The sequence below is a fragment of the Hyaena hyaena genome, unplaced genomic scaffold (assembly GCF_003009895.1).
Source record: "Hyaena hyaena isolate Hyena2069 unplaced genomic scaffold, ASM300989v1 scaffold_92, whole genome shotgun sequence".
Classification (NCBI taxonomy): Eukaryota; Metazoa; Chordata; class Mammalia; order Carnivora; family Hyaenidae; genus Hyaena; species Hyaena hyaena.
Genome location: NW_024080723.1, coordinates 1,599,615 through 1,614,310, shown reverse-complemented (window position 1 = coordinate 1,614,310; position 14,696 = coordinate 1,599,615). Strand labels below are relative to the sequence as shown.

At 42.4% G+C, this 14,696-nt stretch overlaps 1 protein-coding gene across 3 annotated transcripts in view; it reads right to left on the bottom strand.

Annotated features, from left to right (window-relative positions):
• Positions 1 to 2,524: 2,524 nt before the first annotated feature.
• MYO1B (myosin IB) overlaps positions 2,525 to 14,696 on the bottom strand; it is a 186,536-nt gene continuing 174,364 nt past the window's right edge. For all 3 annotated transcript variants that reach the window (XM_039234690.1, XM_039234691.1, XM_039234692.1), the window contains 4 exons: positions 13,145 to 13,277; positions 12,643 to 12,795; positions 9,997 to 10,124; positions 2,525 to 3,858 (listed from right to left, as the gene is read on the bottom strand). In XM_039234690.1, the coding sequence (XP_039090621.1) occupies positions 3,735 to 3,858; positions 9,997 to 10,124; positions 12,643 to 12,795; positions 13,145 to 13,277 (538 nt within the window). In that variant the 3' untranslated portion in view covers positions 2,525 to 3,734. The remainder of the gene's footprint in view (positions 3,859 to 9,996; positions 10,125 to 12,642; positions 12,796 to 13,144; positions 13,278 to 14,696) is intronic.

The following is a 14,696-nucleotide window of genomic DNA, read 5'->3' as shown; positions in this document are numbered from 1 at the left end:
CCAGCAACATACACCATTTTAAAGAGTGCTTGTTATTTGAATATGTTAGAACTTAAGACACCTCCCTTATTACATGAAAAATAGCATGTAAAAAAAGGTGCTGTTGTCTATTAGACTAAGAATTTTGAACCATATTCTAATTATCATAATTATACCTAATTACGTGAATTTGAGAGTTCTCACTCTGCATACTGATTGAAATGGCATAATAAAACCGTTTATCCTACCAGATTTCTGCCAAACCCTCAAATACTGAGGTTATCACAGACATACCTCATAACCCCTGGGGTGTGAGAAAAGCTATTCACACTTGAACTGAAGGTTTTACATCTAAGTACTGGGTCCAAGTTACTATTCCAAGAGGGGGAAAATCAAAACGATAACCGGTCTATCAGAGAGTAACTTTCCTACATTCCTTTCTTGCCTTGTGGTATGTGGACGCCAAGGTCCAGAATAGAGTGTCGCCCATACTGCAAACTTGGCAACTGCCGTGGTCTGAGTGTTGGGACTCACTACCTGGTTACTTTCTTCAAGCACATCTTAGTCTAGACCTACAAGTCACTCCAGGGGCAAGTTAGGGCTGTGTGGCCAGGCCAGAGCGCTTAGGAAATCTGGAGTGCCAGTAATACTTTTATTCTCCGTTGCAGGACAGCAACAGAAATTCCAAGATACAGAAATATTGGTTGCTCACCCATTAGAAAAGGGCAATGCCACAGGAACGTGCAGTCAGGCACTGGGGGTGGGTGGGCGGCACTGGCGGGGTGGCAAACAATGCGGCGCGCAGCTCCACAGAGGCTCTCGGCCAGTTCCGTCGGAATCACCTCGTGGAGGACTTGTTAAGACAGGTGTCTGTGCAGCTATAGAGAAGCGCTCGGATTCTTCCTGGTGGTTCTCAACCTTGAATGTGCTTAGTCGCCTGGAGATTTTAAGTGCCTAATTTTCAAACTCCGTTCTGGAGATTCTGATTCAGTTGGGAGGGGATATGGTCCAGGAATCCGCATGGTTGTTTGCTTATGTTTTAAAAACAAGCTTTCCTTGTGATTTTGACGCAACTCCAACCTTAGGATTGAAAACCAGGGTTTAATACTCTATTGCTAAGCTGAAAAGCTCTAAATAATCTCTCCCCAATTACACTTACCTTAATCACTAGTTTGCTCCCTGTGAGGGGGCAGGGGAAGAGGCACTACTATTAAGAGCTCTTGCTTCCAATTTGTACCCTTCAAGGGTGCTCTCCCCCAGCTGGTGAGCTTAGTTCAGGAAACTCCAAGGATGTGCATTTCACCCTGGTGTGCATCAGGAGGCTTTCTTGCTAAAGCTCAGAAAAACTTCTCCAAGTCAAGTCACAACCCACCCAGAATGAATTTCATGACCAAAAATTATTGAGTATTTCAATGACAAGACTAGAACTGATGGGTGTGTATGCAAAAATACTCTCGTTTAAAACTACTCTGTAAGAGATATTTTTAAATCCTTGCAGAACACCTACCACAACACATTGAGATTAAATGGCTTCTCTTTTGGAAATAAACTTCGGAAAATATATTATTGCTAACTGCTGTTGCTGCTAATCTGGCCCTCTCCATCCCGGGCTTAAATTGCCATTCAAGAAAACAACCCAGCGATGATCTGGAGGGGACAGGAGAAATGCATCCATAGAATGGAAGAGGGTGCCACAGCAAAAAATATTAAGGAGCCAAAAAGGCAGAGTAAAGAACAAAGCCTATGTAGTGTGTTAGATTTTGTCTACCAGAGCAGGAGGTAAGAGTCTATATTTTTATTTTGTTTGGGAAGCATACACATAAAGCAGGGCAAAAGCAAGTAAAAGCAACAGTGAACTCGGCAAGGGGGGGCTCATAACTGAGCAGATGACTAAGTGATAGTATGGAGAATCTGCACTGTATGTTTTTACACTTATTTGTATGTTAACAGTATGAATGTATTACATATTTTTAAAACATTTTTAAAAAACTCCTCTCTAGTTCCAAACTTTTTTTAATGTTATTTTTGAGAGACAGACAGTGTGCAAGTGGCGGAGGGGCAGAGAGAGAGGGAGACACAGAATCTGAACAGGTGCTAGGCTCTGAGCTGTCAGCTTCGAGCCCAATGCGGGCTCGAACCCATGAACCGTGAGATTATGATCTGAGCCGACACTGGACGCTTAACTGAGCCAGCCATGTGCCCCCTCTAGTTGCAAATTTCTACTCACCTATTTCAGGAACTATCAATCTACCTCTGGAGGTACATGTTGGAGAAGACTGAGAGAAAGTAATGATATCCTCTACCTGCACCAATAAACACAAAGGCTTCTGAGAATTTCTTTATGGGAGCAATCATTTTAAGCACAAAAATTTAAAGGAAAGTCCTCCCCCACCCAAAAACTTTCAATGAATGTTTTTGGTTTATAAAAGTGAAATTCAATTACACAGAAAACATACAATGTTTGAATTGTAAAGCCTTTCTACGTGATATTACATTGACATACAAGCATGAGAGAAGAGCCTGAAATACAAAAATACAATTGTGATCCAGGAAATGGCACCAAATTAGAACAGTTTTATTATTTAACATACCAATGTATATACATTATCCTCCCAAATAAGAAACAGTTTGATTCCAAAGTTTAAAATGTAGTTTCCAAAATGAATCCTTATTGTAAATTTGAAAAAAAAAAAAAAAAAGTCCTGCAAATTAACACAATTTTGATCCTTGACTAAAGGATGCACCCTGTACCAATCACCTCTCTCATACAAAATGTATATTATAAATAAAACTTTCAAGAAAGATCTCGGATGTTTATTGCACATTGTACAGAATGCTTGCCACTGTCTGAAAGGCTTTTCAGCTCTTTACTGTATTAGCTGTTTAAAGGATTTCCTCAAATTTGGGTGAAAACAACACTCTGCAAATGTGAGCCAATGTAGGATCAGATATGGTGTTTACCAGAAACAGGAAAATGTAATCTTACTGGACTGTTTCTGCGCTTTTTCTAAAACGAGAATGACTCTGTTTCTTAGTGTTAAAAGCAATGACAAGATCCGGACACGTTAAAAGTCCTGTTCAAATGTCAGTTTTTCTCTTTTCAAATAGAAACTACATGGAGAGGCATTTTTTTACCCAATCATATATTGCTACTTTCTAGGACCAGCCCTTCTTGAAGTATATTTGTAAAGATCACACTACAGGATGTGGAATAGTGCTGCTCGTCAGCAAGAGTTACTGTTTTGGTTTCAACATCTCAACCTCTCTTAGCCCCTAGTAAAGTTAGCACAAGTCAGCCAGTCTGCCATGGCCTGAAAAACAAAAAAGATTCCTAGTGAGTTTTCATACCATCCAGTACAGAGCCTTGCAAAGAGCAGGCACTCAATAAATATTTGATGAATGAATGCGCTATCTTTGGGACCACTTCCTATACTTAATTACTGATTTATGAGTAACATGTTGATTTAAGGTACACAGATCTAACATAATGACTAAACAGAAAACACATATGACATGGCACGGACACTGTTAGTTTCTACAATCCTGTCCCAGGACACACTGTGTATTTTAAGGGTTAAAACTATTCCAATAATAAAAATTGATTAGTCTAATGTTTTTATTTTGCCAAGGGACTGTTAACAGTATTAGCCTTTGGCAATTCCCAAACATACAATGAACCCCAAACAAAACAAAAACAAAACAGAATTGCACTAGTACAAGGAAACAAGTCCATGAAAGCAGAGAGGAGGAGCCAGTTAAGGAACAGCGACTTCAAGGAGCCGGTTATTTTTTCGTTTGCACGTTGGGACACTCCCATTTTTCTGGTTGCCCTGAATAAACTTCACACATACTTTATCCTGTCTGAACTGCACCAGGAACCTGGAAGAAAAGAATAGGGCGAATTAAAGAAAAGTACACACACAACATCTGATGATGATACTAACACTAGCTTTTGTTTGTTTCTTTAAGTTTATTTATTTATTTTGAAAGAGATCAAGGGGGCGGAGGGGCAGAGACAGGGAATCCAAGTAGGCTCCGTGCTGTCAACACAGAGTCCAATGTGGGGTTGGAGCCCACGAACCTTGAGCTCATGACCTGAGCCACAATCAAAAGTCAGGTGCTTAACTGACTGAGCCACTAAAGTGCCCCCACCAGCTTTTGTTTCCTAATGGATATTGACCTTGACAAGTATTGCCTCTTTCCATCAGCACTTGCAGCGGGTATCACTTAGCCCTAAGGAAACTGACGTTCATTAACTCACCATACTCCAGTAAGGTAAGAAGGGCTAAGAAGAATTATTTCCATGTTTCAGATGGAAAGACCAACCTGCTCTTTTCCCATTTTTCTCCAATTTTGCATAGCAAGACCATAAACTGGTGTGTGTGTGTGTGTGGGGGGGGTCCTATTAAATTATCAAGTTTGAGAAAATGAAATGAAAAAATTTCAGACACGAGGTCTAGAGACACTCCAGACTATGATTTCCAAACACTGATTACCCACGTATTTCCTAAACAATTCTTCTCATATCCACATACTATGCTACTAGTTGTTTCTAGCCCTAAATAGATTTCAAAATAGCTGTGACCTATGGAATAATAAAATCACGAGTTTGATCTGCCCCATATATTTTTTCCATTAAAACATATAATATATACCACATATGTAATTATATGTACACACACACACATACATATATACACAGTCATAACATTTACAACCCCCCAAAGCCACTTCTTATCCTACAGCAGTAGGGCATGTGGTACACCATGTGAGACCATATTCTAGTTCCAGTCTTTCCTTCCACAGACCATTAGGGGTCAGGTGCTCATCTACAGGATGATTCATCAAACCTTCCTACCACAAACATACTGCCTTCCTCCTGGGCTCAGGGCTGCAAGGGCCACCCGGACTTACAAAATGAGGTCCCTGCCCCCAAGGACAGCATCCCTGCAGAGGGAGTAGCGACATGATTGGATCAGAACCTGGGCTTTCCCATCTCAAAGCCAATTCTCTTCACTTCACCATAAGAGTCAGTATAGTGTTGCCACCTTCACAGCATGTGTCTCAGGGAACAGGTCTCTGAGTTGCTGGCAGATAGCTGAATCACTCTAACAACCACGTGATGGATCACATGCTCACTGGATCCATGACAACAGCAAACATCAAAACAGCTCTGTTCCATGCACATTAGCCTCAGTGTCAAGGTCTACAGAACCCGTTCGCGTTTTCCAAACATTATCTACTGGAGTGAAATGTGACACAGAAGCTCCTGATTCATCAGTTGTTTTAACAGGATAGTACTTCCACGCTTTGGAATGGGCCATTTCTTTTTAACTTGAAAACACTGACAAAAAGAGCTATGGCTCCAAAATCGCATCTCTCTAGCGTATGTACTTATATACGTGCCTCAAAGAAAGAAAGCACCTTTCGAGTTTAATGCCAATACACACATTTAAAAAATCAAATATTCTGACACTTTAATTTTCAAAGACCACTTATAGTGTAATGAAAGTATAGGGAGTTCTTTTCCCCATAACTTTAGCATTGGCTGTATTCGTGTTCATGATGCATGATTGCAATTCACTCTAGAAATAACAATAATAGTGAAGATTTATTGAATGTTCACCATGCAGCATACTGTTCCTAGTATGTTACGTACATTAACTCAACTTTAAAATAATCCTATGAGGCAAGACGTATTTTTTTTTGACGTTTAATTTATTTTTGAGAGAGAGAGAGAGACAAAGCACCAGCAGGGGAGGGGCAGAGAGAGAGGGAGACAGAGTCTGAAGCAGGCTCCAGACTCTGAGCGATCAACACAGAGCCCGATGCGGGGCTCGAACTCATGAAGCGTGAGATCATGACTTGAATTGAAGTCAGACACTTAAGTGACTGACCAAGGTGCCCCATAGGCAAGTAATATTATTCATCTCTATTTCATAAAAGAGAAAACTGGAGCATGGCCCACAGTGAGGACATGGTAATAATCATTCTCCAGCAAACAATAATGTTGAATGCATTCTCTCAAAGCATCAATTCCAGTTAGAATGTCACAGCAAAAAGAATTTAGGTGATTTGTTTTCATTTAAAATATTCAAACTACTGCATATATGTTAATTGATATATACGTTTGTACACATGTACATACAGATACACATATTTAAAATGTTAAATAGAACAAATTCACTTGGTTTTGTTTTCCAATACATCTAGGACTTTGTTTTTAGAAATTTTTAAGAAATATTACACATTTTATTTAAGGTTCTCCTTAAAATGCAATCTATTTAATGGATTAACAGTTTGGAATTTAAGAACTGGGAATAACAAAGCAGGTTAAAACTGCTCTAAGGAGTAAATAAGACTTTGACTTTTCTCTTATAAACTGACATCCAGTCTTTATCCATAAAGACTAGGAAGACTGGGTTTACTAAAATAATTACTTCAACTTCTGAAAAGGACACACTGAGGAAGGTTTAGGTCATTGAACCGCATACTGTTTACAATACTAATCTGCAGAGGGGCGTCCGGGTGGCTCAGTCGGCTGAGCGTCCAACCCTTGATTTCCGCTCAGGTCATGATCTCACAGGTCATGAGTTCAAGCCTCGCATCTGGCTCTGTACCGACAGTGCAGAGCCTGCCTGGGATTCTCTCTCTCTCCTTCTCCCCAACTTGTGTGCATGCTCTCTCAAAATAAATAAATAAACTTTAAAAAAAAAAAACAAAACCCTAATCTGTAGAGCTGGTAGTGAAATGGATTAAAGCCACTTAGGGCTGAAACAAAGTACATCATGGGCACCCCTGCCCATGACTTTGTAAAACTTTGTTTAAAGTGCTCCAAGGAGGTGTATACTCCCTGCTAAAGAGCTCCAGAGGTCACGAAACAGCCTACAGTGAACATGGTTCTGCCACGAAGCCTCCTGCTGCCTGGGCAGGGGACCACCGAGGCTGTGTGGGACGTCATCAGCTGTTTTTAGGACACGAGACAGCGATTAGGAACTGGAGAAGGAAGGGTGTTGTGGGCTGGTTTATGGTGCGACTAAACGTTTTGTTTTCTTCACACGCCCCCTGTAAACCTTCACTCACACAAGCATGTTCACTGAAAGCTTCCACGTCCAGAACATCATTCCTTTGTCTGGGACGAGCCAGGGTCCCCGCCGCCCACAAGCAAACTACCCCCATCAGTGCTGCACAATCACGTGAGGACCACTGGAGGGTTCTGTGGCTGATGACGTACGAGACACGCAGCACATGCTATCCTGCCCGGCCGCTCCAGAGAGTCACGAAGTGTGACAAGACAGCACATCTGGGGAAGCTGCAGCACAGAAAGATGGTACATTTCTACCAGCCACTGCTTTCTTCGCAGCAGAGGCTGCATTCCTAGAGTACCAGCCTGGGAAAGGCGTAAGAGTAGTGATCCTTTGTGGCCTGGATGCTGATGTGACTTTCTCTGTAACAACAGCCTTATTATTGCAGTGAGCCAAACTTGAGGATGCTTCATCCGTACTCCGAGGAGCTCCTGCATCTGGAACACACAGATTCTTCCTGGGATGAGGGGGATTTACCAGTTCCACCAAAACAGAAGTCCTGCATCCCAAGCTATGAGACATTTCAACTAACGGGAGGGTAAAGTTCTTTTTTACTTTTTTAAAATTTTTAAATGTTTTTATTTATTTCTGAGAGAGAGAGACAGCATGAGCAGGGGAGGGTCAGAGAGAGAGTGAGAGACACAGAACCCAAAGTAGGCTCCAGGCTCTGAGCTAGCTGTCAGCACAGAGCCCAACATGGGGCTCGAACCCACGGACCGTGAGATCAGGACTTGAGCCAAAGTCAGACGCTTAACCGACTAAGCGACCCAGGCGGGGAGGGTAAAGTTCTAATGGGCCCTAACAAGCTAAAATCTTAATTGGCAAGAACCCAAGTAGCCATTATATCTTTTCCTAAAATGTATTCTTTGTCTAATGAGAAAGGACCCAATGACAAGAAAAGCTATTTAGTCCAAACTGCAATTTCCTATGTAGAGTATGCGTAAAGGTCAATCTCCCACCAAATCTAAATACCACTGTTAGTATACAATGAGGGCAGATGATGAACCCAAGGTTCTGTCCTCAAACATCAAGGACAGTCAGCTTGACCTACAGAGGGATAAGAATGGGTATGAATTTAGTTTATTTTTTATTTTATTATTATTTAAAAAAAACTTTTTTTTTAAATGTTTATTCATTTTCACGAGAGAGACAGAACACAAGAGGGGAAGGGATAGAGACAGAGAGGGAGACACAGAATCTGAAACAGGCTCCGGGTTCTTCTGACCTGTCAGAAAAGAGCCCAATGCAGGGCTCGAACTCGGGAACAGTGAGATCATCACCTGAGCCAAAGTCAGATGTTCAACCAACTGAGTGACCCAGGCGCCCCTATTTTACTATTTTTTTGAGGCTTATTTATTTTGAGAGAGAGAGAGAGAGAGAGGGGGGGGGGGAGCGCCAGACAGACAAAGAGCACAAGCAGGGGAAGGGTAGAGAGAGAGGGAATCCCAAGCAGCCTCTGCACTGTCGGCATGGAGCCTGACACAGACACGGGGCTGAACTCAGGAACTATGAGATCATGACCTGAGCTGAAATCAAAAGTCAGATACTTAACCAACTGAGCTACCCAGGTACCCCGAGACTAGGTATGAATTTATTTTAGAGAGACTTTTAGAAAGAGTTGAAAGAGAATAGGCTGGCAAAAATTTTAATTAGAAAATAAAATCATCTCCTGAGTAATCTGGTTATGTGAATTCTTACTGTACATGCAAAGAAGTATATAAGCAGGTAGTAAACAATCTATTGGAAAGTAAAGCAACCAATCAAGTAATCAGCACAGTAACTCAAATTCCTTCAAATGATCTCATATTGACAGATTTTGTAAGTGGGGGGAATGCTCCGACCTGCATATAAGTAATCAGTCTCTATAGAGCTCTACTGTGAAGTAAAAAAAGCAAAATTTCAAATTTATATATAGCAGTCTTAGCCCACTAGTCAACCTTGTCAACATGGAATGCTTATTCTCTAATTCTAGCTGTCTATGTCAAAAAAAGGCATTGCAAATATAAGACATCCAAAACAGCACTCTTGATTTCACCCCACCCCAGCCACCTCCAAATCCTTCTTTCTTCAGTGTTATCTACTGCAGTAAATGGAACCCATCTGGGCTCAGGCCCCAAACCTAGTGTCTAACCTGTTAATAAGTCTTCTTGTTTTCCTTTAAATTACATTTGGAATCTGACTCTTTCTCACTACCTCCCACTCCCACCTAAGCCTAAGCCACATCATCCCAGACAGCTCAGAGAAGCTCCTAACTTTTTTCTGCTTCCACTCACTCTTGCCTCCCTAGAGTTATTTTCCACACTGCAGCCAGAGCAGTCTTTCAAAATCACAAATCAGATCGCACCACACCCTTGCGTGAAACTTATAATGGCATTCCATCATCCTCAGAAACGTCTCGACTTCTTACCTGAGCCTCCAAGCTCTACCTGGCCAGGTCTCTGTCTGTCTCTTCAGGGTCTTTTCCTACCATTTCACTCTGCCACTAAGTGCATTCCTGTCTCAGGGCCTTAGCACCTGCTGCCTCCCTGCCCTGGAAGGCACCTCCCAAGATGGCTGCCTGGCTTGCTCCCTTGATTCCAGCCTCCACTCAAATGTCACTGCACCAAACAAGCCTCCCCAACCTCCCTACAAAAATAGCAGCCTCTGGGCCTTACCTTGCTTATTTTTCCCCCTCCCCAAGCATTTGTCACTAACCAAAGTCATATCACGTATTTATTACTGATGCGTATTTGTCTCTTCCACTGGGGTGTCAGGTACATGAAGGTAAGGACTTGATCGGTACCATTCACTGCCTGTCCACCATCGAGAACAAGTACCAGACACACACTCACTACTTAAAGGTAGTAGCTGCATAAATGAGTAAGACTGGAGTGCTCGGCTAAAGCAATAAAGCCGAAAGCGAAACGGCATATTCAAACAATTATGAACATACTCATCAGAAATTTCGATACTGAGCTTCTGTTTGGTCTGGCTGAGAGTTGTCCGATACAGCTTCGTGGCCATTTCAATAAGGTGATCACTGCTGAAGAGAAAGTCTCCTTTACTAGCTGCTTCAGAGCCCTAAAAGGACAAAGCAAGAGTCAGACTACTGTAATTAAAGACGGCTTAGGAGGTAAATGTTTATAGGCTTGGCTGCAAACGTATTTACAGTCTCTTTAAAAAAACATCAGCTACTGGAGTCCACTCTTCCAAATAAACAATAACGACGAAAGCGGTATTTCTTCCAACTTGCCCAGGGCACTTACAGTAAGGTTACCTAACCCGACGCTACCCACGGTTGGTAGGTGGACCAGAGGCACCACCAACATCATCGGGGAGCTTGTTAGAAAAGCAGAACCTCGGGCCCCAGCGCCGGCCCAGCGACCAGGAACCACCGCGGGATCCCTGAGCGATGTGTTTGCGTATTCAGGCTTGAGGAGCACTGACCTAACCTAGAACTCAATCTGGAAGAGTTGTTTAAAAAATTCCTCAGTGGTTTGGTTAAAAACAGAAGCACAACAACATTTCCAACAAATATCCTAGAGCGGCGGGTCCCCAGCCGAGCTACAAAACGTAAGATGGTTGTGCCCCCTTCCAAGAAACTCTGGTCTGGAGGGACGGGGGCACTGCCTGGGTACCAGCACTATTATGTGTAATCAAGGTTCAGAATCACTGTGTTAGGACTGGATGTGCTCCCTTTAAGTTAGGCTCCACAGTGGGGAAAGGAGGCTGAACGAAGCATATGGGATTTTCCCAAGTGCAGAAACAGCAAGCTACGTGCACTACCAGCTAGAGGCATGTCGCTGAATATGATTAATATTTGCTGACATCGGCTTATTTACTGACCGTTACATGAAAGGCACGATGCTGAGCACTTTACATAGTGTCTCACTGAATCCTTATAACAACAGAATTAGTACGATTATTCTGTCCATTTTAAAGAAGAGAAAAGGGCGCCTGGGTGGTTCCGTTGGTTAAGTGTCTAACTCTTTATTTTTTTTATTTTATTTTTTTAATTTTTTTAATATTTTTTATTTATTTCTAGGAGAGAGAGAGACAGCGTGAGCAGGGGAGAGTCAGAGAGAGAGGGAGACACAGACTCTGAAATAGGCTCCAGGCTCTGAGGTGGCAGTCAGCACAGAGCCCGACGCGGGGCTCAAACCCACGAACCGCGAGATCATGACCTAAGCGAAAGTCGGACGTTTAACCGACTAAGCCACCCAGGCGCCCCAAGTGTCTAACTCTTTAAAAAAAATTTTTTTTAATGTTTATTTATTTTTGAGAGAGACAGAGAGCATGAGCAGGGGAGGGGCAGAGAGAGAGACACACACACAGAATCCAAAGCAGGCTCCAGGCTCTGAGCCACCCAGGCGTCCCAGCTGGACTCTTGATTTCGGCTCAGGTCAGGATCTCAGAATTGGGAGATGGAGCCCGCATCCGGCTCTGCGCTGACAGAGTGGAGCCTGCTTGGGATTCTCTCTCTTTGTCCCTTCCCCGCTCACACAGCGCATGCACACTCTCTCAAAATACACATCAAAATAAATAAAATAAAACATAAATCGAGAAAAATTAGGTAGGCACATGGAACTTAAATGACTCCGCCAAAGTCACTGTAAAGTTGGTGAGACTAATTCCAGAGCCTATAGTCTTAACTACTTCATTCAAATCAGGAAGTCCTTGGGGGCACCTGGGGGCCTCTGTCAGTTAAGTGTCTAACTCTTGATTTTGGCTCAGGTCTTGATCTCAGAGTTATGGGATCAAGCCTCATGTTGACTTGCACGGAGCATGAAGCCTGCTTGGGATTCTCTCTCCCTCTCCCCCACTTGTGCTCTCTCTCTCTCTGTTTCTCAAAAATAAATAAAATTTAAAAAAAAAAAAAAAAAGGAAGTCCTAGTTAAGCTAAAAAAAAGCACAGAATGTTAAAAAATCTTTATGTCAAAGTTATTGGGCAGTTGTCTTATTGTGGTTGCATTCTTTAATTAAGAGACCACAAATTAAAGACAAACAAGGGGACGGACATTTATGAAGCTGGTATACAGAACAAACCACAGGAGGAAGCCATGAACATCCTGGTATTTCCATGTATTATTCTCAAAATAGAGCACATTGCTGTGAGTGCTAACAAAAGCTGCTCAGGGAAATTAGAACTCAATGAACAATAAATGTGATTAATCAATTCAATTTCAGTTAATCAATTTCAATCACTGAAAAGCCAAGCCTGAGATTTTACCTAGGAGTGAATATAGCCCAAATCTGCAAATCAGTAATATGCAGAAAATTGTAATGTTTTTGTTTTTTATTTTTTTCTATTTTTGAGAGCAAGACAGAGACAGAGCACAAGCGGGGTAAGGGCAGAGAGAGAGGGAGACATAGAATCTGAAGCGAGATCCAGGCTCCGAGCTGTTACCAAAGAGCCTGAAACGGGGCTTGAACCCACGAACCATGGGCTGAGATCACGAACCATGAGCTGAGATCCCGAGCCGGATGCTTATCCGACTGAGCCACCCAGGCGCCCCAAATGTAGAAACTTTTAAATCAATGGCTCAGAGATTGGGCGAATGCAGAAATGTTTCAAACAAATCAATAGTTGGACCTTTACCTCTTTGAGGTGGATGGCAAAGAAGCCATCATTCTGTGAGCTCATTGATACTTTGGTCACATCCACCAAAGGAACCTCAGACTTGATCTGCCCGGACTTTTGATCAGCAAGAAGGAGATTATTATTTGTTAAGAGGAAAATCCGGGATGTGCTCTAAAACAAAACAAATAAGAATGTAAAACCTATGATGAAAAACACCCCAAGTGGTCCTTGAGTGTAAAGTATTAGTTATTTGCAGAAATGCTCATCTTATTCTGTATCTTTCAGCATGCATACCTATGTAAACTGAGAGCACACTAAAAACACATATAACGTATCTTAAATCATAAAGTTTGAGACAACAAGCAGAATTCCACCTAGGCTTAAAGGTCAGGGGAAACAGCTCCATTTATAAGAATTCTGCTGAGACTATGAAATGCAAATTTGAATATTCAGAAGACTAAAGATGACTGTCCCAACTGATAAATACTTCTTACAAGTCTTCAGGCATAGCATTTCTTACCTTCCCATTGGCACGGTTAATTTTGTTCACCACTTCAGCAATGATAATCTTTTCTTCAATAGCATCTTTGAGTTTCTTATACTTGGGATTTTTGTTGATTTCCAGGTAAGCTCCTTGGAATGGTTGCCCAACACTACAGGGAAAAGAATCCCTTCACATTAGAAACAGTCCCAGATTGGGGCGCCTGGGTGGCTCAGTCGGCTAAGCGTCTGACTTCAGCTCAGGTCATGATCTCGCGGTTCGTGGGTTCGAGCCCCGCGTCGGGCTCTGTGCTGACTGCCAGCTCAGAGCCTGGAGCCTGTTTCAGATTCTGTGTCTACCGCTCTCTGACCCTCCCCTGCTCACGCTGTCTCTCTCTCTGTCTCTCAGAAATAAATAAGACATTTAAAAAAATTAAAAAAAACAAACAGTCCCAGATGGAAGGATTAACTGGAGAAAGGTAACAAACATGTCAGCTGATTCTGAAGAGCGCTAACTTCATCAAAGGTAATTTTATACATTTTACACATGTCCTAAATAGTTGGAAATGAAACCTTAAACCTATTTCAAATACGTTTCTGATGTGGGTCATGGTATTTGGTAGACAGACCTTTGATAAAAATCTCATCCTATGGAACAATCAAGATAGAAACGAGTCACAAAAAGGACAGCCAAGGCCCAAGTGCATGGCCTCAAGAAGAGGGCAATTTCTTCTAATCGGTTAATATAAAGTTAATAGCTACCCACAAAGGACTTCTAATGCCTTTAAATAACATGTGGCAATGGAAAAAAGGAGTACAGATCATTACCATCACCTGCTTCAAAGAAAAACTTCATTTTTTTGCAGAGAATAAGAACATCAATAGGCCGCCCGGGAAGAACAGATCCAGAGCAACCTTTTCAGAAGGAAGCTACAGAGCTTAATATATTACCACTTAACTGTGGCTCTAAACAGGCAGTGCATGCAAGAAGAATCAGGCCTCTGGGGCGCCTGGGTGGCTTAGTCGGTTAAGCGTCCGACTTTCGCTTAGTTCATGATCTCGTGGTTTGTGGGTTTGAGACCCGCGTCGGGCTCTGTGCTGACTGCCAGCTCAGAGCCTGGAGCCTATTTCCGAGTCTGTATCTCCCTCTCTCTCTGACCCTCCCCTGCTCACGCTGTCTCTGTCTCTCTCTCCTAGAAATAAATGAAAAATATATTTAAAAAAAAAAAAAGAAGAAGAATCAGGCCTCTCCTCCTAGGACAGGACCCTCCATGGACAGAAGGGACCAAGGTCAACATTCGGAAGGGGAGTGTTCTTTCAAACAAACTGTATCTTACATGCGGCACAATCATGCATTAGGATGTCCATTTCCCTAGAGGTTTCTGCAGTGACACTTTCAGAACGGTGTCTTCCAAGACACCAACCCACAACAACATAACAATAAGCTGTGGCTTCACTGTGAGCTATGAAGTTCTGGCAATTTGCAAATACAACTTTAAATGCTTGCATTGTGGGTGGAGGATCAGGGAAGAAGAATCCACGTAGGTGGTCAGTGCTTCACAGCTCCCGGCATATAAAAGGCTGGCACCCAC